The sequence below is a fragment of the Bombina bombina genome, chromosome 3 (assembly GCF_027579735.1).
Source record: "Bombina bombina isolate aBomBom1 chromosome 3, aBomBom1.pri, whole genome shotgun sequence".
Lineage (NCBI taxonomy): Eukaryota > Metazoa > Chordata > Amphibia > Anura > Bombinatoridae > Bombina > Bombina bombina.
The window spans coordinates 117,060,890-117,088,394 of record NC_069501.1 but is presented as its reverse complement, the minus strand read 5'-3'; the positions used below and the strand labels follow the sequence as shown (position 1 = coordinate 117,088,394).

At 40.8% G+C, this 27,505-nt stretch overlaps 1 protein-coding gene across 2 annotated transcripts in view; it reads left to right on the top strand.

Moving 5' to 3' along the window:
- The window catches only part of EVA1C (eva-1 homolog C), a 246,102-nt gene that overhangs the window by 169,762 nt on the left and 48,835 nt on the right, over positions 1–27,505 (top strand). For both annotated transcript variants that reach the window (XM_053705972.1, XM_053705971.1), the window contains exon 4: positions 18,222–18,374. In XM_053705972.1, coding sequence (XP_053561947.1) covers positions 18,222–18,374 — 153 coding nt within the window. The remainder of the gene's footprint in view (positions 1–18,221; positions 18,375–27,505) is intronic.

The window sequence follows — 27,505 nt, the reverse complement described above, 5'->3', positions numbered from 1 at the left end:
CACCACAATGCCAAGCACCTCTTCAGTACACACCACAATTCCAAGCAGCTCCTCAGTACACACCACAATGCCAAGCAGATCCTCAGTACACACCACAATGCAAAGCAGCTCCTCAGTACACACCACAATGCCAAGCAACTCTTCAGTACACACCACAATGCCAAGAAGCTCCTCAGTACACACCACAATGCCAAGCAGCTTTTCAATACACACCACAATGCCAAGCAGCTCTTCAGTACACACCACAATGCCAAGCAGCTCCTCAGTACACACCACAATGCCAAGCAACTCCTCAGTACACACCACAATGCCAAGCAGCTCCTCAGTACACACCACAATGCCAAGCACCTCTTCAGTACACACCACAATGCCAAGCAGCTCCTCAGTACACACCACAATGCCAAGCAGCTCCTCAGTACACACCACTATGCCAAGCACTTCCTCAGTACACACCACAATGCCAAGCACCTCCTCAGTACACACCACAATGCCAAGCAGCTCCTCAGTACACACCACAATGCCAAGCAGCTCTTCAGTACACACCACAATGACAAGCACCTCCTCAGTACACACCACAATGCCAAGCAGCTCCTCAGTACACACCACAATGCCAAGCAGCTCCTCAGTACACACCACAATGCCAAGCAGCTCCTCAGTACACACCACAATGCCAAGCAGCTCTTCAGTACACACCACAATGCCAAGCAGGTCTTTAGTACACACCACAATGACAAGCACCTCCTCAGTACACACCACAATGCCAAGCAGCTCCTCAGTACACACCACAATGCCAAGAAGCTCTTCAGTACACACCACAATGCCAAGAAGCTCTTCAGTACACACCACAATGACAAGCAGCTCTTCAGTACATACCACAATGCCAAGCAGCTCCTCAGTACACACCACAATTTCAAGCAGCTCCTCAGTACACACCACAATGCCAAGCAGCTCCTCAGTACACACCACTATGTAAAGCACTTCCTCAGTACACACCACAATGCCAAGCAGCTCTTCAGTACACACCACAATGCCAAGCAGCTCTTCAGTACACACCACAATCCCAAGCAGCTCCTCAGTACACACCACAATGCCAAGCAGCTCTTCAGTACACACCACAATGCCAAGCAGCTCCTCAGTACACACTACAATGCCAAGCAGCTCTTCAGTTCAGTGTGCGGGGAACATCATAAAAAAGTACGTAAAAGTGGTTATTAAATAGTGATTGAATAGAGAGAATAAACCTATTATAAAAGTGTATACGCTGTAGCTCTTAAAATGAAAGGTTTGTCCTGTAGGGCAGTGTTTCTCAATCGTGGTCCTCAAGTACCCCAACAGACCAGGTTTTTTATTATAGCTGAACTAGAATTCAGGCGAAATAATCAGCTGATGGGTGAGAGCAGGTTAGTAACTGGTGTAAGGAATAGAAATTCTATACTCTAATAAACTTCTCTGATGATGGCAAGTTCTTAGGGTTAAGCTCTTAACCCCTTAACGAACAGCACCGTACCCTATACCGCGCTGGTTGTTATGCCCTTAAGGACCATTGTTGTACCCTGTATGACGCTGCAGTCCTGGGCTTCTCTCTGCCGCAATCTCACTAAAAGTAGCAAGATCGAGCTATTTCTGCATGCCCCACAAATGGGGCACTACAGAAATAGAGTTACAGAGTTACCGATGCAGAGAGGGCCACTACACTTTGTTAAAATAAAGTGTAGAGCGGTGTTCAGCGGCAGTCAGTGGGATGGAGGGAGGAGGGGGAAGCAGGGAGAGGGGTTCCTATAGTAAGAAAGTGGGGTAGAGGGTGGGAAAGCGATCTAGGAGGGGGATGGTAATGAGTGGGGCAGCTACACTACAGGAGAAAAAAGTTTTTTTTGTTGTTGAAATAAATAAAATTTACAGCAAACTGGGTACTGGCAGACAGCTGCCAGTACATAAGATAATGGCTAATAGGTAGAGGGGGGAGGTTTAGAGAGCTATTTAAGGGGGAACAAAAAATATTTTATTTAAAAAAAAAAAAAAAAGTTTATTTTCATACTGGCAGACTTTCTGCCAGTACTTAAGATGGGAGTGACAATTGGGGGTGGGGGAGGAAAGAGACCTGTTTAAGAGGGATCAATTAGGGATCAGGGGGTGGGAAGTATCAGGTGGGAGGGTAATCTCTACACTAAAGCTAAAATTAACCCTACAAGCTACCTAATTAACCCCTTCACTGCTGGTCATAATACAAGTGTGGTGCTCATCTGCAATTAGTGGCCTTCTAATTACCAAAAAGCAATGCCAAAGCCATATATGTCTGCTATTTCTGAACAAAGGGGATCCCAGAGAAGCATTTACAACAGTTTGTGTCATGATTGCACAAGCTGTTTGTAAATAATTTCAGTGAGAAACCTAAAGTTTGTGAAAAGTTAACCATTTTTTTTATTTGATCGTATTTGGAGATGATATGGTGGCATGCATATATCAAAATGGGCCTATATCAATACTTTGGGTTGTCTACTAAAAAAAATATATATATAGTTTTGATAGGTAAATATATAAAAAAGCTCTATTTCTGTTTAAATGTAGTGATGGCAAAAATGCTAAAAATGCTCTGGTCTTTTTTAAGTCTGAAATGCCCGTTCCTTAAGGGGTAAACCATTCACCTGCAAAAGAAGGCTGCAATGACATGAATTATAATGCATTGGAGCCCCTAAACACAGTCAAGGGGCTAAGGGCCTGATATTGAAAAACTCACCAGCATGGAGAGAAATCACACAACATCTTTGGGATTTTTTTTAGTCCTTATATTATAATATAGGAGTCTCACCTTCACATAAACACTACATAAAGAAATAAACATGTTTTAAAAGAAAATGTGTATTTCTAATTTTTCTTTGAGGGGCCTCGTTGTACTAACGAGACTTCTTCGGTCATCTTGCCTGAGCGGGGAGCTTTATAGCATCAGACCCTTAGAGAGGAGTGACAGTAAAGTTGAAGTGCTGATGTCACTCACATAACTGTACACACTGTGTTGATGTTTCTCAGCAAACCCTTATCTCAAATAAATAATACTGTGTACTGTATAATTTATGTGTGTACCCAAGAGCGGGTAATGCCACATTTGCTTTAAAAGATATAATTTACACAATGCTTTAATAATCGCCCTTTATTTAACAATAATCTGACAACATTGTGTTACACAAAAATATAAAGTATTAATATAAAGGTATTGAGCAACTGCTGGTACACTTATCTTATTGAATTTAATTAAACTGTGGCAGTTAAAAAAAGGGAAGGCATTTTTATACCGATCATGTCCGCCAGACATCAATAAATGCCGACAGCATACGCTGTAGGCATTTATCATTGCACAATGCCGCCCCCTGCAGATTTGCGGCCAATCGGGGCTGTCAATCCGATCGTATAAGATCGGGCAGATTGATGTCCGCAGCCTCAGAGGCAGCGCGGAAACAGGGGTATATGGCCCCATTCGGGCCGTGATAAATCGCCCCCCAAGAGTCTAGATAGTTCAGGACACAGAGTGCCTGGCAGTTATTTTTAAAGTTAGCAGGTTTATATTTTAGTTTGAGCAGTAAATATGTATTTTTAATAGTTATATATTAATGCTTACACTGAAATTACAGAAAGAGACTTGTAATGTGCATAGCATATGCATTAGAATGTGTACAGTCCTGGCCAAAAGTTTTGAGAATGACACAAATATTAATTTTCACATAGTCTGCTGCTTTAGTGTTTTTAGACATTTTTGTCAGATGTTACTATAGTATACTGAAGTATAATTACAAGCATTTCATAAGTGTCAAAGGCTTTTATTGACAATTACATTAAGTTTATGGAAAGAGTCAATATTTGCAGTGTTGACCCTTCTTTTTCAAGACCTCTGCAACTCGCCCTGGCATGCTGTCAATTAACTTCTGGGCCACATCCTGACTGATGGCAGCCCATTCTTGCATAATCAATGCTTGGAGTTTGTCAGAATATGTGTGTGTGAGGGGGGGTTCCCCCGCCTCTTGAGGATTGACCACAAGTTCTCAATGGGATTAAGGTCTGAGGAATTTATGGCCATGGACCCAAAATTTTGATGTTTTGTTCCCCAAGCCACTTAGTTATTACTTTTGCCTTATGGCAAAGTGCTCCATCATGCTGGAAAAGGTATTGGTCATCACCAAACTGTTATTGGATGGTTGGGAGAAGTTGCTCTTGGAGGATGTTTTTATACCATTCTTTATTCATGGCTGTGTTCTTAGGCAAAATTGTGAGTGAGCCCACTCCCTTGGCTGAGAAGCATCCCCACACATGAATGGTCTCAGGATGCTTTACTGTTGGCATGACACAGGACTGATGGTAGTGCTCATGTTTTCTTCTCCGGACAAGGTCTTTTCCGGATGCCCCAAACAATCGGAAAGGGGATTCATAAGAGAAAATGACTTTACCCCAGTCCTCAGCAGTCCAATCCCTGTACCTTTTGCAGAATATCAGTCTGTCCCAGATGTTTTTTCCTGGATAGAAGTGGCTTCTTTGCTGCCCTTCTTGACACCAGGCCATCCTCCAAAAGTATTCGCCTCACTGTGCGCGCAGATGCTCTCACACCTGCCTGCTGCCATTCCTGAGCAAGCTCTGCACTGGTGGTTCCCTAATCCCGCAGCTGAATCAACTTTAGGAGACAGTCCCGGCGCTTGCTGGACTTTCTTGGGCGCCCTGAAGCCTTCTTCACAACAATTAAACCTCTCTCCTGGAAGTTCTTGATGATTCGATAAATGGTTGATGTGACGAACCAAGGTTATCCAACCCTGCGCCAGTCACTTATTTGGCACAGAAAGGGTTATCAGCCCCCTTTTCTGTCACCAAAAGGTCACAATCTAGCCACACCAGGCAAGCTTGTGATTCAGTTTAGTGGGTGCAAGAGTTAACCGCACTCCCTTAATCTGTACTAGACGTAAGAGAAATACCCAACACTCCCTTTTAATGCCACCCACAATAAACTATCAATCCTATAGCTCAAATACTGCCACAACTTAAAATTTATTAAAGGGAAAATCCTAAGGAAAAACCCAGACTTTACACATTAACTCTAGAAATACAATTTAGCAGAAAATAACCTAAATTATACAGTTCTAATATTCCAGTCTCTTTCAGTAACGTGGTTCAATTATTAGACAAAGGCCAAACTTAATAAAGGAATTATTTATTATACCAAAAATATTATGCACAATGCATTATTAATAAAAAGTTGTTACAAATAAAATTACACACGCAAACAGTATTTTAAAATAAAAAGGAGAAAAACAGAATTGAATACTTTCCTAGTCTTCAAGATATGCGCCAGGGGCTGGCATGAAAATGATGGCTCCTTACTTCTGTACAGCAGCTCCCCTTGTAAGAATGACAATCTTATTGTTAAAAAATAAGATTCTTAAACCCTACTTTTCAGAGATCAGGTTGCTTAACCACACCCTCCTGGGCGGGCTAAGAAACCCCCCTGTCTTTATGACCTCCAATAGACTAATTTCTTGCCTGAAATTATACAATCCAGTATAATTTCTGCTAGGTAAGAAATTTCTATATTTACATATCTAGAACCTTTTAGTTTTATTGGGAGAATCGGTTTGATATCAAATATGACATAGGTTGTCATATTTACCTTCCTTTAAGGGTATAGCAGTTTTAACACACATATATACATAACCCATGTCCCTTTATTGACCTCCTCAGGAGATGTGCTGGGGGGGCCCTGTTCTACATCATGCCCTGCTGCTGACAGCTTAGGCCATAAAAGTCTGTCCTGTTTACACTGCCAAGCATTTATGATGCTCCTGGCACTTCAAAGAAGACACAAACACAATTCTTCTTGAAAAACAAATAACTGTTTTGAGTCCAAGCTACACAAAGTTAACTCCTTAGCAGCTGAATCCTGAGATATTCGTGACACCTCCCCCACGAATATCTCAGGATTCACGAGAACACCATTGCCAGACAGATTGCACCTAGCAGTTTTGGCAGCAGGATGCCCTCCTTTTAAAAGTGACACACTAGTTGCTCTACCCAACAGATTGAATATATTGCAGGGCCCCTCCCATGCAGCCTCTAGTTTGTTCTGTCTCATGGGCGTGAGTACAAGAACCTTATGGACCATCTCACACACTCCCTCTCTGGCAGTAAACTCTTGCAACTGTTTTTGTGCAAATATGGCATCTCTGGGTTTTGCAGGTACCTCCCCCAATAAGGTTTGCATCTTATCCATGAATAACACATCATCCCCTGTTACAGAGGTGCCTGTGAAACCTAGTGTCTTGCTACCTATGGTGTGCTCTCTAAACATATTGTGTGCTGTCAGTTGCTGCTTAACTACCATAGGCTCTTGCCCTCCCATTGGAGTAGAATTCCTGTACTCCTGCACTCTGTTATGGTTGGTAGGGGGTTGACTAACTGCCCCCCTCCTCCTCACTGTGCGTTCTAACGGCTGAGCCTGCTGGGGACACTGATGCTGCACATCTATCAGTGTATTTGCTGAATGGCACTGTGGGGCTGTGTAAATACACTTCTCTGTACTCCTCCCCCCTGTGCCTGCAGTCTGTGTCAGTCTCTGTCCCCTAGCCTGTGCAGTCTGTTTATAGGTCACAGCTGAGGTTACTGGGGTCTCTGTCACCCACAATCTTTCACACTCACTCTGGGGGTCCCTCAAAGAGTATTCTGTACCCTCCTCCCCCACACACTCTGACATATGTGGCTTTGCTGCTTCTGTCATAGAGTGGGCTAGTTTGCCCCCCTGCTCTCTCTCACAGTCAGTCTACCACTTTGCATAATCACACAGAATCTGGGATCCTTTTGACACTGGTGCAGACAAGCACACATCTTCCTTCTGCCATTTATCCCAACTATTGTGTCTTTTCACAGGGTACGGAATTGTCCCTGGCAGAGACTGGCACACATCATCCAGCGGCCCAGTCACCCAGTCATTCTCTCCCCCGTCAATCTCACCTCCTTTTATAGAATCCACTGATTCAATCACAGACAGACACGCACCCCTCATCTGCCTTCTCTCACAGACAGGTTCTTCCCGTACAGCTAAACTTGGTTCTGGCACAGACAGACCCACACAGTCTATCTGCCTTTCTCCCCCATCAGTCTCACCCTGTACAGATTCACCTCTCAGCACAGACACCCCCAGTTCAGGCACAGCCCTGCGCACACATGCACTCTGTCCTCCCTTCTGGTCATAATGTCTCTGAGCATTTTTACACACAGCCCTTTCCACAGAAGGGTCTGCAACTAATGTCACTAGGTCACATGTAGCATTGTCAGGCACATAAAGAGATAACAATCTACCCAAATCAGTACCCAGTAAAACATCATTAGGAATATTTTCAGATACCCCCACATTTCTTAAACCTCTCCCCACTCCCCAATCAAGATATACACGTGCCATAGGCACTGCAAGTTTCATTCCCCCAATCCCTTTAACTGCTAGAGTCTTTCCAGGGATAATGTTCTCAGCGTTCACTAGCTTTGGATGCACCATAGTCACTTCTGCACCTGTGTCCCTTAGCCCTAAGGTTACCTTATCTCCAACAGTCACAGCAGGGCCGGACTGGGAAATCAGACCAGCCCTGGAAATTTATATGGCCCAGCCCAGCCCCGCCCCCTCTGACTCCGCCCCGCCCCTCCAGGTCAGCCATGCCCCCTCCGGTTCAGCCTTGCACCACACACAGCGCAGCAAAAAATGGTTGTAGAGTATATACATATTAACACATATACACAAACTCACACATAGGCACTTACGCACACGCTCACACAGTCTCATGCACACAGTCTCTCTCACACTGTCTCTCTCTCACACACACATAGGCCCACTCACACAGTCTCTCTATCTCTCTCTTACACACATAGGCCCACTCACACAGTCTCACACACACATAGGCTCACACAGTCTCTCTCTCTCTCACACACACATATGCTCACACAGTCTCTATCTGACACACACACATAGGCTCACACAGTCTCTATCTGACACACACACATAGGCTCACACAGTCTCTATCTGACACACACACATAGGCTCACACAGTCTATCTGACACACACACATAGTCTCTATCTGACACACACACATAGGCTCACACAGTCTCTATCTGACACACACACATAGGCTCACACAGTCTCTATCTGACACACACACATAGGCTCACACAGTCTCTCTCTCTCACACACACATATGCTCACACAGTCTCTATCTGACACACACACATAGGCTCACACAGTCTCTATCTGACACACACATATAGGCTCACACAGTCTCTATCTGACACACACACATAGGCTCACACAGTCTCTATCTGACACACACACATAGTCTCTATCTGACGCACACACATAGGCTCACACAGTCTCTATCTGACACACACACATAGGCTCACACAGTCTCTATCTGACACACACACATAGGCTCACACAGTCTCTATCTGACACACACACATAGGCTGACTCACATAGTCTCTATCTGACACACACACATAGGCTCACACAGTCTCTATCTCACACACACACATAGGCTCACACAGTCTCTATCTCACACACACACATAGGCTCACAGTCTCTATCTCACACACACACAGGCTCACACAGTCTCTCTCACACACACATAGGTTCACACAGTCTCTCTTAGGTAAAAAGTCAAAATGTACTTGATTTAGATAGAGCATGTCATTTTAAACAACTATTCAATTTACTTATTTTACCTAATTTGCCTTTTTCTGTTAGTATCTTTTGTTAAAAGCATATATGCCTCTTGTCATTGGCTCAAATGATGCACTAAATAGCTCTCAGTAGTGCATTGCTGCTCCTTCATAAAAGGATACCAGTATATTAGCAAAGTGAATTGGAAAGTTGTTTAAAATTGTATGCTCTGTCTGAATAATTTAAAAAACTTTTGAGTATTATGTCCCTTTAAAACACTGATATAAGTTGACCAAATAAGCAACTAAGATTTAAAAATATGAATGCTTATAATATGAAGTGATTTAATCCATGAATGTCTACAACATGTAGTATTTTTACCCCCTTACCAGTATAGGAAAGTGTAAAGGACAACAAGAGCAGCTGTGAGGCTAACACATATACAGTATTTTAAGAGGAAATAGAAAAACTACTATGCCAGAGTACAAGTGCTATGTTGACACCTCTCCCTAGCAAGCATGTCTGGGCACCTAGTACTTATAAAAAGCCATATTTAATACATCACAGACATCATTTATATACATACACCAGTTTAGATTGCTTTGGCTTGAGCAATGGAAAAAATGTTCATACAATTGAATTGTGTACCTGCAGAGAGAAGAACCTTGCTAGTTGCTAAGGGCTATCTATTTATCATTTTAGGTAATGACTGTTTAAGTACTTCCTCACTGACCCCATGTGTTGCACAGCTAGGAGGACCTCAGTAGGTCAGAGGTTAGCCATCAAAAGAAGCAGGGGTGATACAGATAGCGGCAGCATGAACCTGAATAGTCAGGAACTAATTAATTAAAAAAAATTATACTACATACATGATCGTGAATTCGTGTCATGATGATCTTCTCTCTTGAACCGAATGTCTGCCTACTGCTGCCTGCCTCTGCTCTGCTTTTTGCTGCTGCCCAAGTGTTGCCAACAGTCCCGCTGTCTATTCAGTCCCTGCTGCTGCTCCCACACGTGGCCTCAGGCCTGCTGCAACTTACAGCACTGATACTCACTGACTCAGTCGCTCCCAGGCTGAGGCTCCCTCCAATAGGTCACGTGGTGAGAACAAGTCAGTCAACTCGTGACGTCACGTAAGCCGCCGGCCCGCCCCACCTGACCCGCCCGCCCCATCTGACCCGGCCCGCATATGATGATGATTCCTGAATCCTGAATCCTCCGCTCCTCCTCCCCAGCGGCCCACCCCCAGCCAGTGTGGCCCAGGCCCTAGCCCTCATGAGTGACAAACTGCTGTGACAGACAGAGACTGAGCCTGTGACTGTGTGAGTGACAGACACAGACTCAGTCACTGTCTGTCTAAATTAACGATTTGCCCTATAATTTGGGGGCTTATTGGCTAAGTGAGGAGTTACTAGTTGCGGTAAGGTGACAGGTTTAGATTAGCGGTTAACTAACTTGCGAAGGTAGCGGAGGGAGGGAGAGGGGGTTAAGGTGAGGTTAACACTTTTACTACACAGAGTCAGACTAGACACAGTGGACTTCAGTCAGTGTAACAGGGACTGTGATTACCGGCTGGCGGTCGCAACAAAAACTTAGCGAGCAGCTGCAAAAATATAATTCATACAGCAGCAGCCAGCCAGCCAGCCAGCCAGGCCAGCCCAGCTGAGCTGCTGGCCAGCGGCCCACCGGGATTTTTCCCGGTATCCCGGCTGCCCAATCCGGCCCTGAGTCACAGGTTGCAAGTTCTCATGGTTGTTTTCCTCTGGACAGGTAACAAACAAAACAGATGCTGGTACTTCTGAGGGATTACTCCCTCCAGCTGATTGCCCCAAGTTAATCCTCTCTGGGCAAGTGGAGCTGATGTGGCTCACTTTGTTGCAAACAAAACATCTGCGGGTATCCCCCTGCCCAGATGCAGCACTCGCCCCTCCTTTCCCAGAGGGAGCAGACACACTGGATAAAGGCACAGCAGGTTTTGTGAAGGGGGTTCGTTCAGCAGCTCCTTTACAGGTGGATCCCCCCTTAGAAAAGGATTTCCTCCCATTCTCTGGAGACCTGTTAGCTGTGTAAAAATCAGCCAGCTCGCCAGCTTCCAATGCTGTTATAGGCTTCCGATCTAAAACCCATTCTTGAACTCCGGCTGGGCACAGCTGCATAAATTGCTCCTTCACCATCAAATCTTCCAGCTCCTCCATAGTAGCAACTTTTAATCCTCTGACCCACTGTTTAAAGGCTGTCATCAAGTTCCCAACAGCTGTAATATAGCTCTCTGACAAACCTTTTTGCAGAGAACGGAATTTCTTTCGGTATACCTCCGGAGTAAGATTGTATCTCCTCTGCAGTGCAGCTTTAATGGAATCATAGTCCTGATCAAACTCTGGGGGTAGTTCAGCAAACGCCTCCAGTGCAGGACCTTTCAGGCCAGGGGTAAGGTACTTGGCCCACTGCTCCCTTGGAAACTGGAACTGTCTGCAAACATTCTCAAAGCTACGCAGGAATACATCCACATCTCCATCTTTCTCCAGGGTGGGAAAATTCTCTGCACGCACTCTGGGAGCAGGTGGGTCTCTAGGTTCACTAACAACAGGTGAGACCATCCCTCTCTCCAACCGTGCAAGCTGTCTGTCTTTCAGCTGCCAGAGCCTCTCTCTCAGCTGCCAGAGACGCCTGTCTCTCAGCCACAGCAGCCTGTCTTTCATAAAACTTTGTAATCAGTTCCATGCGCAAACTTGCATCCACTGAGCCCATATGTTTAAGAACAGTTTGCAAATAACAGTCCAATGGATCCCCAGATCCTGATGAATCACCACCCACAGCTGCAGACATCTCTCCTGAGACTTCAACTGGTGTGATATGGCTGTTATCATATTCAACAAGAGCTTGTATTAGTAAATCTTTGTTCTTTGAACGTATTGGAATATCCCGCTCCTGGCATAGGAGTATAAGTGCCTCTCTAGATCGCTGCTCGTATGCCTCCATAGCAAAAATAAAATAGAAAAGAAAAACAGAGAATAGGGAAGGGGACTGTTTGCAATGTGTGACTATATAATGCACTGAGTTTTAGCCTTTGGAAATTGTAAGAAACTATTTAACTATTTCTTTTAGTACCGGGATTTTCACACTAGCAAATCCACAAGCACTAAAATCTAATAATAAAAAAAATTATCTACACCGCTGCCCACCAATTTGTGATGAACCAAGGTTATCCAACCCTGCGCCAGTCACTTATTTGGCACAGAAAGGGTTATCAGCCCCCTTTTCTGTCACCAAAAGGTCACAATCTAGCCACACCAGGCAAGCTTGTGATTCAGTTTAGTGGGTGCAAGAGTTAACCGCACTCCCTTAATCTGTACTAGACGTAAGAGAAATGCCCAACACTCCCTTTTAATGCCACCCACAATAAACTATCAATCCTATAGCTCAAATACTTCCACAACTTAAAATGTATTAAAGGGAAAATCCTAAGGAAAAACACAGACTTTACACATTAACTCTAGAAATACAATTTAGCAGAAAATAACCTAAATTATACAGTTCTAATATTCCAGTCTCTTTCAGTAACGTGGTTCAATTATTAGACAAAGGCCAAACTTAATAAAGGAATTATTTATTATGCCAAAAATATTATGCACAATGCATTATTAATGAAAAGTTGTTACAAATAAAATTACACACGCAAACAGTATTTTAAAATAAAAAGGAGAAAAACAGAATTTAATACTTTCCTAGTCTTCAAGATATGCGCCAGGGGCTGGCATGAAAATGATGGCTCCTTACTTCTGTACAGCAGCTCCCCTTGTAAGAATGACAATCTTATTGTTAAAAAATAAGATTCTTAAACCCTACTTTTCAGAGATCAGGTTGCTTAACCACACCCTCCTGGGCGGGCTAAGAAACCCCCCTGTCTTTATGACCTCCAATAGACTAATTTCTTGCCTGAAATTATACAATCCAGTATAATTTCTGCTAGGTAAGAAATTTCTATATTTACATATCTAGAACCTTTTAGTTTTATTGGGAGAATCGGTTTGATATCAAATATGACATAGGTTGTCATATTTACCTTCCTTTAAGGGTATAGCAGTTTTAACACACATATATACATAACCCATGTCCCTTTATTGACCTCCTCAGGAGATGTGCTGGGGGGGCCCTGTTCTACATCATGCCCTGCTGCTGACAGCTTAGGCCATAAAAGTCTGTCCTGTTTACACTGCCAAGCATTTATGATGCTCCTGGCACTTCAAAGAAGACACAAACACAATTCTTCTTGAAAAACAAATAACTGTTTTGAGTCCAAGCTACACAAAGTTAACTCCTTATCAGCTGAATCCTGAGATATTCGTGACAGTTGATATGGTGCAATCTTAGGCCTAGATTTGGAGTTTGGCGGTAGCCGTGAAAACCAGCGTTAGAGGCTCCTAACGCTGGTTTTAGGCTACCGCCGGTATTTGGAGTCATTAAAAAAAGGGTCTAACGCTCACTTTTCAGCCGCGACTTTTCCATACCGCAGATCCCCTTACGTCATTTGCGTATCCTATCTTTTCAATGGGATCTTTCTAACTCCGGTATTTAGAGTCGTGTCTGAAGTGAGCGTTAGAAATCTAACGACAAAACTCCAGCCGCAGAAAAAAGTCAGGAGTTAAGAGCTTTTTGGGCTAACGCCGGTTCATAAAACTCTTAACTACTGTACTCTAAAGTACACTAACACCCATAAACTACCTATGTACCCCTAAACTGAGGTCCCCCCACATCGCCGCCACTCGATTAAATTTTTTTAACCCCTAATCTGCCGACCGCCACCTACGTTATACTTATGTACCCCTAATCTGCTGCCCCTAACACCGCCGACCCCTGTATTATATTTATTAAACCCTAACCTGCTCCCCACAACGTCGCAGCCAACTACCTACAATAATTAACCCTAATCTGCCGACCGCAAAGCGCCGCTACTTAAATTATCCTTATGTAACCCTAATCTGCTGCCCCTAACACCGCCGACCCCTATATTATATTTATTAACCCCTAATCTGCCCCCCTCAACGTCGCCTCCACCTGCCTACACTTATTAACCCCTAATCTGCCGAGCGGACCGCACCGCTACTATAATAAAGTTATTAACCCCTAATCCGCCTCACTAACCCTATAATAAATAGTATTAACCCCTAATCTGCCCTCCCTAACATCGCCGACACCTAACTTCAATTATTAACCCCTAATCTGCCAACCGGAGCTCACCGCTATTCTAATAAATGTATTAACCCCTAAAGCTAAGTCTAACCCTAACACTAACACCCCCCTAAATTAAATATAATTTTAATCTAACGAAATTAATTAACTCTTATTAAATAAATTATTCCTATTTAAAGCTAAATACTTACCTGTAAAATAAATCCTATTATAGCTACAATATAAATTATAATTACATTGTAGCTATTTTAGGATTAATATTTATTTTACAGGCAACTTTGTAATTATTTTAACCATGTACAATAGCTATTAAATAGTTAAGAACTATTTAATAGTTACCTAGTTAAAATAATTACAAAATTACCTGTAAAATAAATCCTAACCTAAGTTACAAATAAACCTAACACTATACTATCATTAAATTAATTAAATAAAATACCTACAATTACCTACAATTAAACCTAACACTACACTATCAATAAATTAATTAAATACAATATGTACAAATAACTACAATGAAATAAACTAACTAAAGTACAAAAAATAAAAAAGAACTAAGTTACAAAAAATAAAAAAATATTTACAAACATAAGAAAAATATTACAACAATTTTAAACTAATTACACCTACTCTAAGCCCCCTAATAAAATAACAAAGATCCCCAAAATAAAAAATGCCCTACCCTATTCTAAATTACTAAAGTTCAAAGCTCTTTTACCTTACCAGCCCTGAACAGGGCCCTTTGCGGGGCATGCCCCAAGAAGTTCAGCTCTTTTTCCTGTAAAAAAAAACATACAATACCCCCCCCCAACATTACAACCCACCACCCACATACCCCTAATCTAACCCAAACCCCCCTTAAATAAACCTAACACTAAGCCCCTGAAGATCATCCTACCTTGTCTTCACCTCACCAGGTATCACCGATCCGTCCTGGCTCCAAAATCTTCATCCAACCCAAGCGGGGGCTGGCGATCCATCATCCGGTGGCTGAAGAGGTCCAGAAGAGGCTCCAAAGTCCTCATCCTATCCGGGAAGAAGAGTAGATCCGGACCGCAACCATCATCTTCCAAGCGGCATCTTCTATCTTCATCCGATGAGGACCGGCTCCATCCTGAAGACCTCCACCGCAGACCCATCTTCATCCGGCGACGTCCAACTGAAGAATGACGGTTCCTTTAAGGGACGTCATCCAAGATGGCGTCCCTCGAATTCCGATTGGCTGATAGGATTCTATCAGCCAATCGGAATTAAGGTAGGAATATTCTGATTGGCTGATGGAATCAGCCAATCAGAATCAAGTTCAATCCGATTGGCTGATCCAATCAGCCAATCTGATTGAGCTTGCATTCTATTGGCTGTTCCGATCAGCCAATAGAATGCGAGCTCAATCTGATTGGCTGAATATTCCTACCTTAATTCCGATTGGCTGATAGAATCCTATCAGCCAATCGGAATTCGAGGGACGCCATCTTGGATGACGTCATTTAAAGGAACCGTCATTCGTTGTTCAGTCGTTGGCCAGGATGGATGTTCCGCGTCGGAGGTCTTCAGGATGCTGCCGCTCCGCTCCGGATGGATGACGATAGAAGATGCCGCTTGGAGGAAAACTTCAATCGGATGGAAGACCTCTTCTGCCCCACTTGGATGAAGACTTCTACCGGATCATGGACATCTTCAGCCCCCCGCTTGGGCTTGGATCAGGACATCGGAGGAGCTCTTCTGGACCGATCGGTGAACCTGGTATGGTGAAGATAAGGTAGGAAGATCTTCAGGGGCTTAGTGTTAGGTTTATTTAAAGGGGGTTTGGGTTAGATTAGGGGTATGTGGGTGGTGGGTTGTAATGTTGGGGGGGGTATTGTATGTTTTTTTTTTACAGGAAAAAGAGCTGAACTTCTTGGGGCATGCCCCGCAAAGGGCCCTGTTCAGGGCTGGTAAGGTAAAAGAGCTTTGAACTTTAGTAATTTAGAATAGGGTAGGGCATTTTTTTATTTTGGGGGGCTTTGTTATTTTATTAGGGGGCTTAGAGTAGGTGTAATTAGTTTAAAATTGTTGTAAGATTTTCCTTATGTTTGTAAATATTTTTTTATTTTTTGTAACTTAGTTCTTTTTTATTTTTTGTACTTTAGTTAGTTTATTTCATTGCAGTTATTTGTAGATATTGTATTTAATTAATGTATTGATAGTGTAGTGTTAGGTTTAATTGTAGGGAATTGTAGATATTTTATTTAATTAATTTAATGATAGTGTAGTGTTAGGTTTAATTGTAACTTAGGTTAGGATTTATTTTACAGGTAATTTTGTTATTATTTTAACTAGGTAACTATTAAATAGTTCTTAACTATTTAATAGCTATTGTACCTGGTTAAAATAATTACAAAGTTGCCTGTAAAATAAATATTAATCCTAAAATAGCTACAATGTAATTATAATTTATATTGTAGCTATATTAGGATTTATTTTACAGGTAAGTATTTAGCTTTAAATAGGAATAATTTATTTAATAAGAGTTAATTAATTTTGTTAGATTAAAATTATATTTAACTTAGGGGGGTGTTAGTGTTAGGGTTAGACTTAGCTTTAGGGGTTAATACATTTATTAGAATAGCGGTGAGCTCCGGTTGGCAGATTAGGGGTTAATGTTTGAAGTTAGGTGTCGGCGATGTTAGGGAGGGCAGATTAGGGGTTAATACTATTTATTATAGGGTTAGTGAGGCGGATTAGGGGTTAATAACTTTATTATGATAGCGGTGCGGTCCGCTCGGCAGATTAGGGGTTAATAAGTGTAGGTAGGTGGAGGCGACGTTGTGGGGGGCAGATTAGGGGTTAATAAATATAATATAGGGGTCGGCGGTGTTAGGGGCAGCAGATTAGGGGTACATAAGGATAATGTAAGTAGCGGCGGTTTACGGAGCGGCAGATTAGGGGTTAAAAATAATATGCAGGGGTCAGCGATAGCGGGGGCGGCAGATTAGGGGTTAATAAGTGTAAGGATAGGGGTGTTTAGACTCGGGGTACATGTTAGAGTGTTAGGTGCAGACGTAGGAAGTGTTTCCCCATAGCAAACAATGGGGCCGCGTTAGGAGCTGAACGCGGCTTTTTTGCAGGTGTTAGGTTTTTTTCCAGCTCAAACAGCCCCATTGTTTCCTATGGGGGAATCGTGCACGAGCACGTTTTTGAGGCTGGCCGCGTCCGTAAGCAACTCTGGTATCGAGAGTTGCAGTTGCGTTAAAAATGCTCTACGCTCCTTTTTTGGAGCCTAACGCAGCGATTCTGTGGACTGTCAATACCAGAGTTATTTTAAAGGTGCGGCCAGAAAAAAGCCAGCGTTAGCTACGCGGGTCGTTACCGACAAATCTCTAAATCTAGCTGATAGTATCAGCAATATTATTGCCTGTGAATCCCTTTTGTGCAAAGCAATGATGACTGCACCTGTTTCCTTGCAGGTAACCATGGTTAACAGAGGAAGAACAATGATTTCAAGCACCACCCATTTTTTAAAGCTTCCAGTCTGTTATTCTAACATCAATCAGAATGGCAGAGTGGTCTCCAGCCTTGTCCTCGTCAACATTGACACCTGTGTTAACTAGAGAATCACTGACATGATGTCAGCTGGTCCTTTTGTGGCAGGGCTGAAATGCAGTGAAATTTTTTGGGGGGATTAAGTTCATTTTCATGGAAAATTTTCATGGCAAAAAATGAATTGCAATTAATCTGATCACTCTTCATAACATGCTGGAGTATATGAAAATTGCCATCATAAAAACTGAGGCAGCAGACTTTGTGAAAATGAATATTTGTGTCATTCTCAAAACTTTTGGCCAGGACTGTAGTGTATATTCTATATAGCTATCTATCTTTTTAACTATAAAGAAACATGTTCACAAATAAAATATTTATATTTGAATGTTCATACAAAGTCATGGTTGTGTTTGGACATTCCAAAAAAATAATAATATTTTAACCATATATTTAATAATATATTGACACAAATAGAAAGGAAAGTGTAAATTACAAATGTCATCCTAAAGTAGGAAATTCAGACGTACCAGAAATATAGCTGACAAATGTTAGCTCCCTAAAGTTTTCAAACACAAGCTTTTGGCAGACATCTAAATACAGTTTTAAGAATGCCAAAAATGTGTCAATTTGAAAATTTGCTTGATATTGAACCTCATATTAAAATATTGAAACACTCCCCATTAGACTAGTTCCACAGAGAGCTTCAGGATTGATTGATAGATTGATTAATTAATTTATTTTTACCCACATTAAAATAAAAATAATAATAGTATGTTTAAGCTGAAGATGCAATGTTACAATTCACATTGACTGTTTTTTCATTGATTATTTTTTAAGCTGAATACAAATCTATTTCCGTCTGTGAAAATAATCAGTTGAAGCTTCACTGCAAGGAGCCCAAACTTCTCAATATCTATTCAGCAGTCTATGGAAGATTTGCTCATGAAAAGAATTCTTGTCTTGTAGAAATGGACCAGTTAACTCCATATGGTATGTATTGTATAAGGAATACTAAATCTGCTCTAATACAGCATATTAGCACATAACTAATGCCGCCGATATATTTCAGCCACACTGGTCTACCAAAGAAAGAAAATTAAAAAGGAGTTCAAAGTATACCCAATTAAAGAGACACAAGAGTCATTTTTCTTTTTTGCAGGCTAAGATTCAGGGTGGATATATCATAAATGAATGATTCTCCTGGTTGAGTTGATAACAGTATCCATATATTATAGTTTAAAGTGATTTCCATGCAAAAAATGTAATACATAAAAAAAATAAACAAACACTAACTGCATGACAGCATCATTAACTTTCACCACAGCTCCCCACCCCCTCATGCAAATTGCATCACTAAGGCTAGTAAGGCTAGTAAGTCTTTCTGTCCATTATCCACTGACTGCTGTTAACTAAAACTAAAAATTCACACCACTCCAATTAACAATAATTGCACTTACAGCCACATGACACTCCCTCCAAATAAAACCTTAAAGAGACATGAAACCCAAAACAAATTATTTCATGATTTAGAGAGAGCATATAATTTTAAACAACTTTCCAAATTACTTCTATTATTTAATTTGCTTGCTTCTATTGTTATCCTTTGCTGAAAGGTGTATCTAGGAAAGCTCAGGAGCAGCAAAGAACTTAGGTTCTAGCTGCTGATTGGTGGCTGCATATATATACCGATTGTCATTGGCTCACCCATGGTTAGAAACCAGTAGTGCATTGTTGCTCCTTCAACAAATGATACAAAGAGAATGAAGCAAATTTGATAATAGAAGTAAACTGGAAAGTTGTTTAAAATTGTATGTTCTATCTAAATCATTAAAGAAACTTTTGGGGTTTCATGTCCCTTAAACACCCAAGAAAACTCATATACACAAACTTCCCCTTAACCAGGAGATATTCTTAACATTAACCCCTAGTGCAAACCCCCATCATTCAAAAGATCTCCTGTAGACAACCTCTTAGTGAAAACCCCAATTGCCCAAGATATCTCCTTTACGCAAACCCCTACCACAAACTCCAATCACCCAATAGATCTCCTTTATACAAACCCCTAGCTCAACCCCCCATCACCCAAGAGATCTCCTTTATACAAATCCCTAGCACAATCCACATCAACCAAGAGATTTCCTTTATACAAACCACTAGCTCCACCCACCATCACCTAAGAAATCTCCTTTATACAAACCCCTACCACAAACTCCAATCACCCAAGATATCTCCTTTATACAAACCCCAAGCACAAACCCATCACACAAGAGGCCTCCTTTAGACAAACTCACATTATCAAAGAGTTCTCCTTTACACAAATCCTAAAGCAGACCACCATCACCTAGAAGATCTCCCTAACAACCCCCATCACACAAGATATCTTAATTACAAAAACCCATAGCACAAAACCCCATCACCCAAGAGATCTCTTTTATACAAACCCCTAGCACAAAACCCCATCACCCAAGAGATCTCTTTTATACAAACCCCTACACAAAACACCATCACCCAAGAGATCTATTTTATACAAACCCTTAGCACAACCTCAATCACTCAAGAGGTCAACTTTACACAAACCCCTAGCACAATCTCCAACACACAAAAGATCTCCTTTACACAAACCCCTAAATCAAAGCCCCATCACCTAGGAGATCTCTCTAGCATTAACCCCTAGTGCACAGCCCCATCACTCATGATATGTTCTTTATACAAACCCCTAGTGCAACCCCCATTACTCAAGAGATCTCCTTTACACAAACCCCTAGCACAACCCTCACCACCCAAGAGATCTTCTTTATACAAACCCCTAGTGCAAACCCCCATCACCCAAAATATCTCCTTTACACAAACCCCTAGCAAAATGCTAATCATCCAAAGGATGTGTTCTACAAAACCTCTAGAACAAGCACCCATCACCCAAGAGATCTCCTTTATTCAAACTCCTAACAAAAACCTTGATCAACCAAGAGATCTTGCTTACTTAAATCCCTAGTGCAAATCTCCATCACCCAATAGTTCTCCTTTACAGAAACTCCTAGTACAAGATATCTCCTTTACACAAACCCTAGTACAAACCCCATCACCAAATAGATTTCCTTCACACAAACCCCTATTACAAACCACCATCACTGAATAGATTTCCTTTATACAAACCTCTATTACAAACCAGCATCACTAAATAGATTTCCTTTACACAACCCCCTAGTACAAACCCCCATAAATGAATAGATTTCCTTTACAAAATAACCCTAGTACAAACCCCCATCAATAAATATATTTCCTTTACACAAACCCCTAGTACAAACCCCCAACAATGAATGGATTTCCTTTACACAAACCCCTATTGCAAACCACCATCACTGAAAAGATTTCCTTTACACAACCCCCTAGTACAAACCTCCATCAATGAATAGATTTCCTTTACACAAACCCCTATTGCAAACCACCATCAATGAATAGATTTCCTTTACACAAACCCCTATTACAAACCACCATCAATGAATAGATTTCCTTTACACAAACCCCTAGTACAAACCTCCATCAATGAATAGATTTCCTTTACAAAAAACCCTAGTACAAACCCCCATCAATAAATAGATTTCCTTTACACAAACCCCTAGTACAAACCTCCATCAATGAATAGATTTCCTTTACACAAACCCCTAGTACAAACCTCCATCAATGAATAGATTTCCTTTACAAAAAACCCTAGTACAAACCCCCATCAATAAATAGATTTCCTTTACACAAACCCCTAGTACAAACCTCCATCAATGAATAGATTTCCTTTACAAAAAAACCCTAGTACAAACCCCCATCAATAAATAGATTTCCTTTACACAAACCCCTAGTATAAACCCCCATCAATGAATAGATTTCCTTTACACAAACCCCTATTGCAAACCACCATTAATGAATAGATTTCCTTTACACAAACCCCTATTACAAACCTCCATCAATGAATAGATTTCCTTTACACAAACCCCTAGTACAAACCTCCATCAATGAATAGATTTCCTTTACACAAACCCCTATTACAAACCTCCATCAATGAATAGATTTCCTTTACACAAACCCCTAGTACAAACCTCCATCAATGAATAGATTTCCTTTACACAAACCCCTAGTACAAACCCCCATCAATGAATAGATTTCCTTTACACAAACCCCTAGTACAAACCTCCATCAATGAATAGATTTCCTTTACACAAACCCCTAGTACAAACCTCCATCAATGAATAGATTTCCTTTACACAAACCCCTAGTACAAACCTCCATCAATGAATAGATTTCCTTTACACAAACCCCTAGTACAAACCTCCATCAATGAATAGATTTCCTTTACACAAACCCCTAGTACAAACCTCCATCAATGAATAGATTTCCTTTACACAAACCCCTAGTACAAACCTCCATCAATGAATAGATTTCCTTTACAAAAAACCCTAGTACAAACCCCCATCAATAAATAGATTTCCTTTACACAAACCCCTAGTACAAACCTCCATCAATGAATAGATTTCCTTTACACAAACCCCTAGTACAAACCCCCATCAATGAATAGATTTCCTTTACACAACCCCCCATCAATGGATAGATTTTTACACAAACCCCTACAGGCCCATTTATCAAGCTCTGTACGGAGCTTGACAGGCCGTGTTTCTGGCGAATCTTCAGACTCGCCAGAAACACAACTTATGAAGCTCCATAACCCTGTCCGCCTGCTCTGCCTGCTCTGAGCAGGCGGACAAGAATCGCCGGAAATCAACCCGATCGAATACGATCAGGTTGATTGACACCTCCCTGAGTCAGCAGGGGGCGGCGTTGCACCAGCAGCTCTTGTAAGCTGCTGGTGCAATGTTAAATGCGGAGAGCGTATTGCTCTCCGCATTTAGCGAGGTCTTGCGGACCTGATCCGCAGTGTCGGATCAGGTCCGCAAGCCCTTTGATAAATTGGGGCCCTAGTACGAACCCCCATCACCCAAGAGATCTCCTGTACACAAACCCCTAGTACGAACCCCCATCACCCAAGAGATCTCCTTTACACAAACCCCTAGTACGAACCCCCATCACCCAAGAGATCTCCTGTACACAAACCCCTAGTACGAACCCCCATCACCCAAGAGATCTCCTTTACACAAACCCCCATCATCCAAGAGATCTCCTTTACAAAAAAAACGACCTCAATTCCACTTTGTTTTCATTTACTTTATTAATACTCCTTAATCGTCAATATAGGGCAAAACTTATTTTGCCATATTAATTTCTAACATTATAGTAATGTTTATATTCATAATGTTATACTAATAACGTTTCAGCAATATCAAATGTTTGTTTTCAAAATGTGCTTTCTAATACAAGATAATAATGTACAACATTAGTATATTTTGACTAGCAGGTAATGCAATTAAATTAATGGGTTTTTAAGTAAAACTTGAAAATTTCAGTTGCATAACTGCCGATCAGAAACTTAGCACTGTTTAAGAATTTATGTATTTGTACTGTACTAGTAGTGATTAAAGGGACACTAAAGTCAAAACAAAACTTTCATGATTCAGATAGAATATGTATTTTTAAGAGACTTTTCAAGTTACTTTCATTATGACATTATGCACAGTCTTTTTATATGCACACTTTGTGAGGCACCAGCTCCTACTGAGCATGTGCACAAGTTCACAGTGTATACGTGGTCAGTGATTGGCTGATGGCTGTCACATGATACAGGGATCAGACAAATGGGGAATAAAAATTTAGAAAAAATCTTGTTAATGCACTTATTAATTATGCAATTCTACTGTATGTAATGGTCCTTTAAGGAATTAGTCTTACACATCACAGAATATTTAAGTGGTTTTAAAGGGATGAGAAACCCCAACATTTTCTTTCATGATTTAGATGGAACATACCTTTTTATTTTTTATTTTTTTATTTTTTTTATTTAAATTTTTATTTGGTTTACAACATATATAATCAAACAATACAATACATTCAAAGCTAGTACATATAAAGACGAAGATCGTACCATGTTTGTTGTCCCCTAGTTACATATTTTAACAATGAGAAGAGATAACAGTACATATAGGGACAAACATTTAAGAATCAAGAATGAAAGTGCTGCTGCCACATTGTTTCTTGTTGTCTGCCGCTTGCTTTGTTGTGTTCCTACCAAAGTAGTCTACTTCTATTCCTATACTCTTATCCCTTTGTATCTGTGCCCTGTGAATATCTGTGGATATCTAATGTATTCAGTTACATACTCTTTTTCTTTTTCAGCGGCCCTAAGTATTCCTCCCAAAGGAATAGTATAGAATGGTATTCTTCTATACGGTTGGTTTGTTGGTAATGGTATTTTTCCAGAGATAGTAATCTCGAAACTTGTTCCCTCCATTCTTGTACTGTAGGGGATCGTGTATTTTTCCATAGCCTTGGGATTACCTGTTTAGCACAACTTAACATGATATATAATAACATTAGCCTTAATTTACATTTTATTTTAGGAATCTTGTTAAACAAAAATATAGCTGGGTCATTGGATAAGTGAGTTGATATCACTTTCCCTATTTCTGCACTTATTTCACTCCAATAAGTTTCTAAAAGCGGGCAGCTCCACCATATATGTGAGAGATTCCCTTCCTGACCACATCCTCTCCAGCAAAGTTTGCTGGTATTTGGGAATATATTAGATAATCGTGTAGGGGTTAGGTACCATCTAGTGAGTAGTTTCATATTTGTCTCTGTGATATTCATAGAAGATGGAGCTTTTCCCATTTGATGGAAGATTACTTGCCACTCGCTCGGTGCTAAAGATATATTCAACTCTTCCTCCCATACCTTAGTATATGCCGGCAATTGCTGTGAGTGTCTCGTTAATAGTAATCTGTATGAGTGCGACAACCCCTTCTTTGACAGGTCTGTTGTGTAACATATGGATTCAAATGTGGTTAGCTGCCTAGTAAGGTCCGTCCTATTCTTGTTATGGGTAATATAATGTGAGAGTTGTAGGTATTCATACCAGTTTTGACTGCTGAATATGTGTTTGTCCACTATTTCTTGTTTTGTTAGCATCTTGCCATTATTTAAAACTGAGTATGTGGGTATACAACACTGCAGGTTCATGCTATTGCCTTCCACTATGTTGTAGCTTACTGGGGAGTCTGTGTTAGTTAGTAAAGGAGTTAGTGGAGATGGAACAGATGATATATCCCGTTTGTTTTTTAGTAATGTGTCCCACACTTCGAATGTTTCTATTATTATACTTGTAGCTGTATTACTAATATTCCTCTGCTGTTTGCGTAACCAGCATTGACCGCTCAAACTTGGTGACTGTGCTAACTCGTGTTCTAGTAGTACCCATTCTTTATCTCCCAAGTGTTTACTCCAGTCTATTATTCTATTCATAATAGATGCTTGTTTATAATATGTTAGATTAGGCACGCTCAAGCCCCCGTTATGTCTATCTCTGTATATAACTTTCTTTGATACCCTAGGTATTTTGTTCTGCCATATGAATGTGTTAACATGGTTCTGAAGCCTATTTAGGTAAGATTTTGTTAGTGGAATGGGAACCGTCTGAAAAATGTATAGTATTCTCAGCAGAAATGACATCTTAAAAGCGTGGATTCCACCAAGCCAAGAGAGGTGTTTGCTTCTCCACCCCTGTAACTCTATTTGTAGTTCTTTTAACAATTTCATATAATTTAGTGTAAAAAGGTCTTCTCTAGTTTTTGCTACATGTATTCCTAAATATTTCAATGAGTTTTTCTGAATGGAGAACTGAAATTGGTTGCTAATTTGTTCTAATGTCGTTTCAGGCACTGCTGCTCCTAGAACCTCTGATTTAGTTGTATTGATTTTAAAGTAAGAGTATGAGCTATATCGGTCGAATTCATTCTGTAGTGCTTTAAGGGATGTTAATGGGTTAGTTATTGTCAGCATAAGGTCATCTGCATACAACGATAATTTATAGTGTGTATTTTTAATCTTAATACCCTCAATGGCTGTGTTATGTCGAATTTTGCAAGCTAATACCTCCATGGCCAGCACAAAAAGCAGGGGAGATAGGGGACATCCCTGTCTGGTACCATTTTTAATAGGGATAGTTTTCGATAAAGAATCGTTCAGTCTAACCTTAGCTGAGGGGTTGGAGTATAGTGCAAAAATCTTATCTATCATAAGAGGCCCTAGTCCGAATCTGATTAGAGAATGTCGCAAAAAAGACCAATTAAGCCTATCAAAGGCCTTCTCTGCATCGATTCCTAAGAAGATTGTGGGGATTTTTTCTCTTTGGACATATTCCATGAGGTTTATCATTTTTACTGTGTTATCTCGTGCTTCTCTACGAGGCACGAATCCGGCCTGATTTACATGTATTAATTCCGGCAGGTATCTATTGAGTCTCGTTGCCAATACCTTCGCATAGATTTTCACATCTACATTTAATAAGGAGATGGGTCGAAAGTTAGCTGGGGTAGTAGAAGGTTTCCCAGGTTTCGGGAGCACTGTAATGTGCGCTTCTAGCATACTAGATGGGAAAGGCAAGGTCTCTGATATTTGATTAAAAATTGTCTGTAGATGTGGGATCAATATATTAGAGAATTTTTTATAATATTGGACAGTGTAACCATCGGGTCCAGGGCTTTTCCCCGAATTTAAGTTAGCAATGGCCAATGCTATCTCTTCTGATGTTAATGGTTTTTCTAATTCTTTGGCTTGGTCTGTTGACAATCGAGGTAATTGGCAACTTTCTAAGTATGACAACATATTTAGTGGGGATACATTGTGGTTATCTTTGTCCGCTATGTTATATAAGTTTGAGTAGTAGTTCTCGAATTGAGTAAGGATATCTGGTGTTGTTTTTACTTTACGTTTATCTGGTGTAACCAACTCATGGATGTATGTTTTGAGCTTTTTCAATTTCAATGCCCGTGCTAGCAATTTACCACTTTGATTGCTTTCATAATAATAACGCTGTTTAAGTTTTATCGCCATAAGATTGTGTTCCTTGGTTAAAATATCTCGAAGGGCCTCTCTAGTGCTTTGTAATTCTTTAAGAACCTCCTCGTTCTGTGGGTCTTGTTTATGTATATATTCTACGTGGGAGAGAGTGTTTGAGAGGTCTACATATTGCTGCCTGGCTTTTTTCTTCATCTGTGATTTGATTTTAATGAATTCACCTCTCATGTAGCATTTATGCGCCTCCCAGACTATGTATGGATCAGTATCTGTTTGTGTATTAATCGTAAAGTATTCTTTCAAGGAATTGACTAGTCTCTCTGCGTGATTGGGCGTGTTGAGTATGGAGTCGTCAAGCCTCCATATAAAGGGGTGTATCGGGGTATCAGGCCACTGTATTTGCGTTATCACAGCGGAGTGGTCTGACCATGCTGTGTGTGAGATTTTTGAGGTCCGTATGGTTGTTAAACCACATTGATTGGTCATGATGTAATCTATCCGACTATATGTATGATGCGGTGACGAAAAGAATGTGTAATCCCTTTTATGAGGATTTATAAACCTCCAAACATCATATAAGTTATAGTCTCTCATTAATTTCCCCAAGTACTTAGTTACATGTTTTGAGGTTCTATTTGTGGTGTATGAGTTATCCATGCTGGGGTCTAGTGCCAGGTTCATATCTCCTCCCAGGAAGGTTACTCCCCTAGAGAAGTCTACGATCTTATCAAAGATTTTCTTAAAGAATGGTAATTGCCGCATATTTGGTGCGTATATATTTATCAAGGTTACTGGACTTCCATAAAGGAGGCCAAACACCCCTAGAAATCTGCCTTCAGTGTCCGACGTGGTTTGTATATGTTTAAAAGGTATATCTTTATGTATTAATATACTAACCCCACATTTTTTAGAATCTGCTGAGCTATGGAAGTGTTGGGTGTATCTTGTCCCTAAGTATTTAGGTTCATTTTTCCTTCTGAAATGGGTCTCTTGGAGGAATAGTATATCTCCCTTTTTTTTATAGAAATCCAGCAGTGCTATCGATCTTTTCTGTGGGGAGTTTAATCCCTTTGCATTTTGAGATATGATATTGATTATTTTGCTCGTCATGGTCTTGCTAATATGATACCTATATGTGTCTATAATGTATATACGAAATGTCTTCTAAG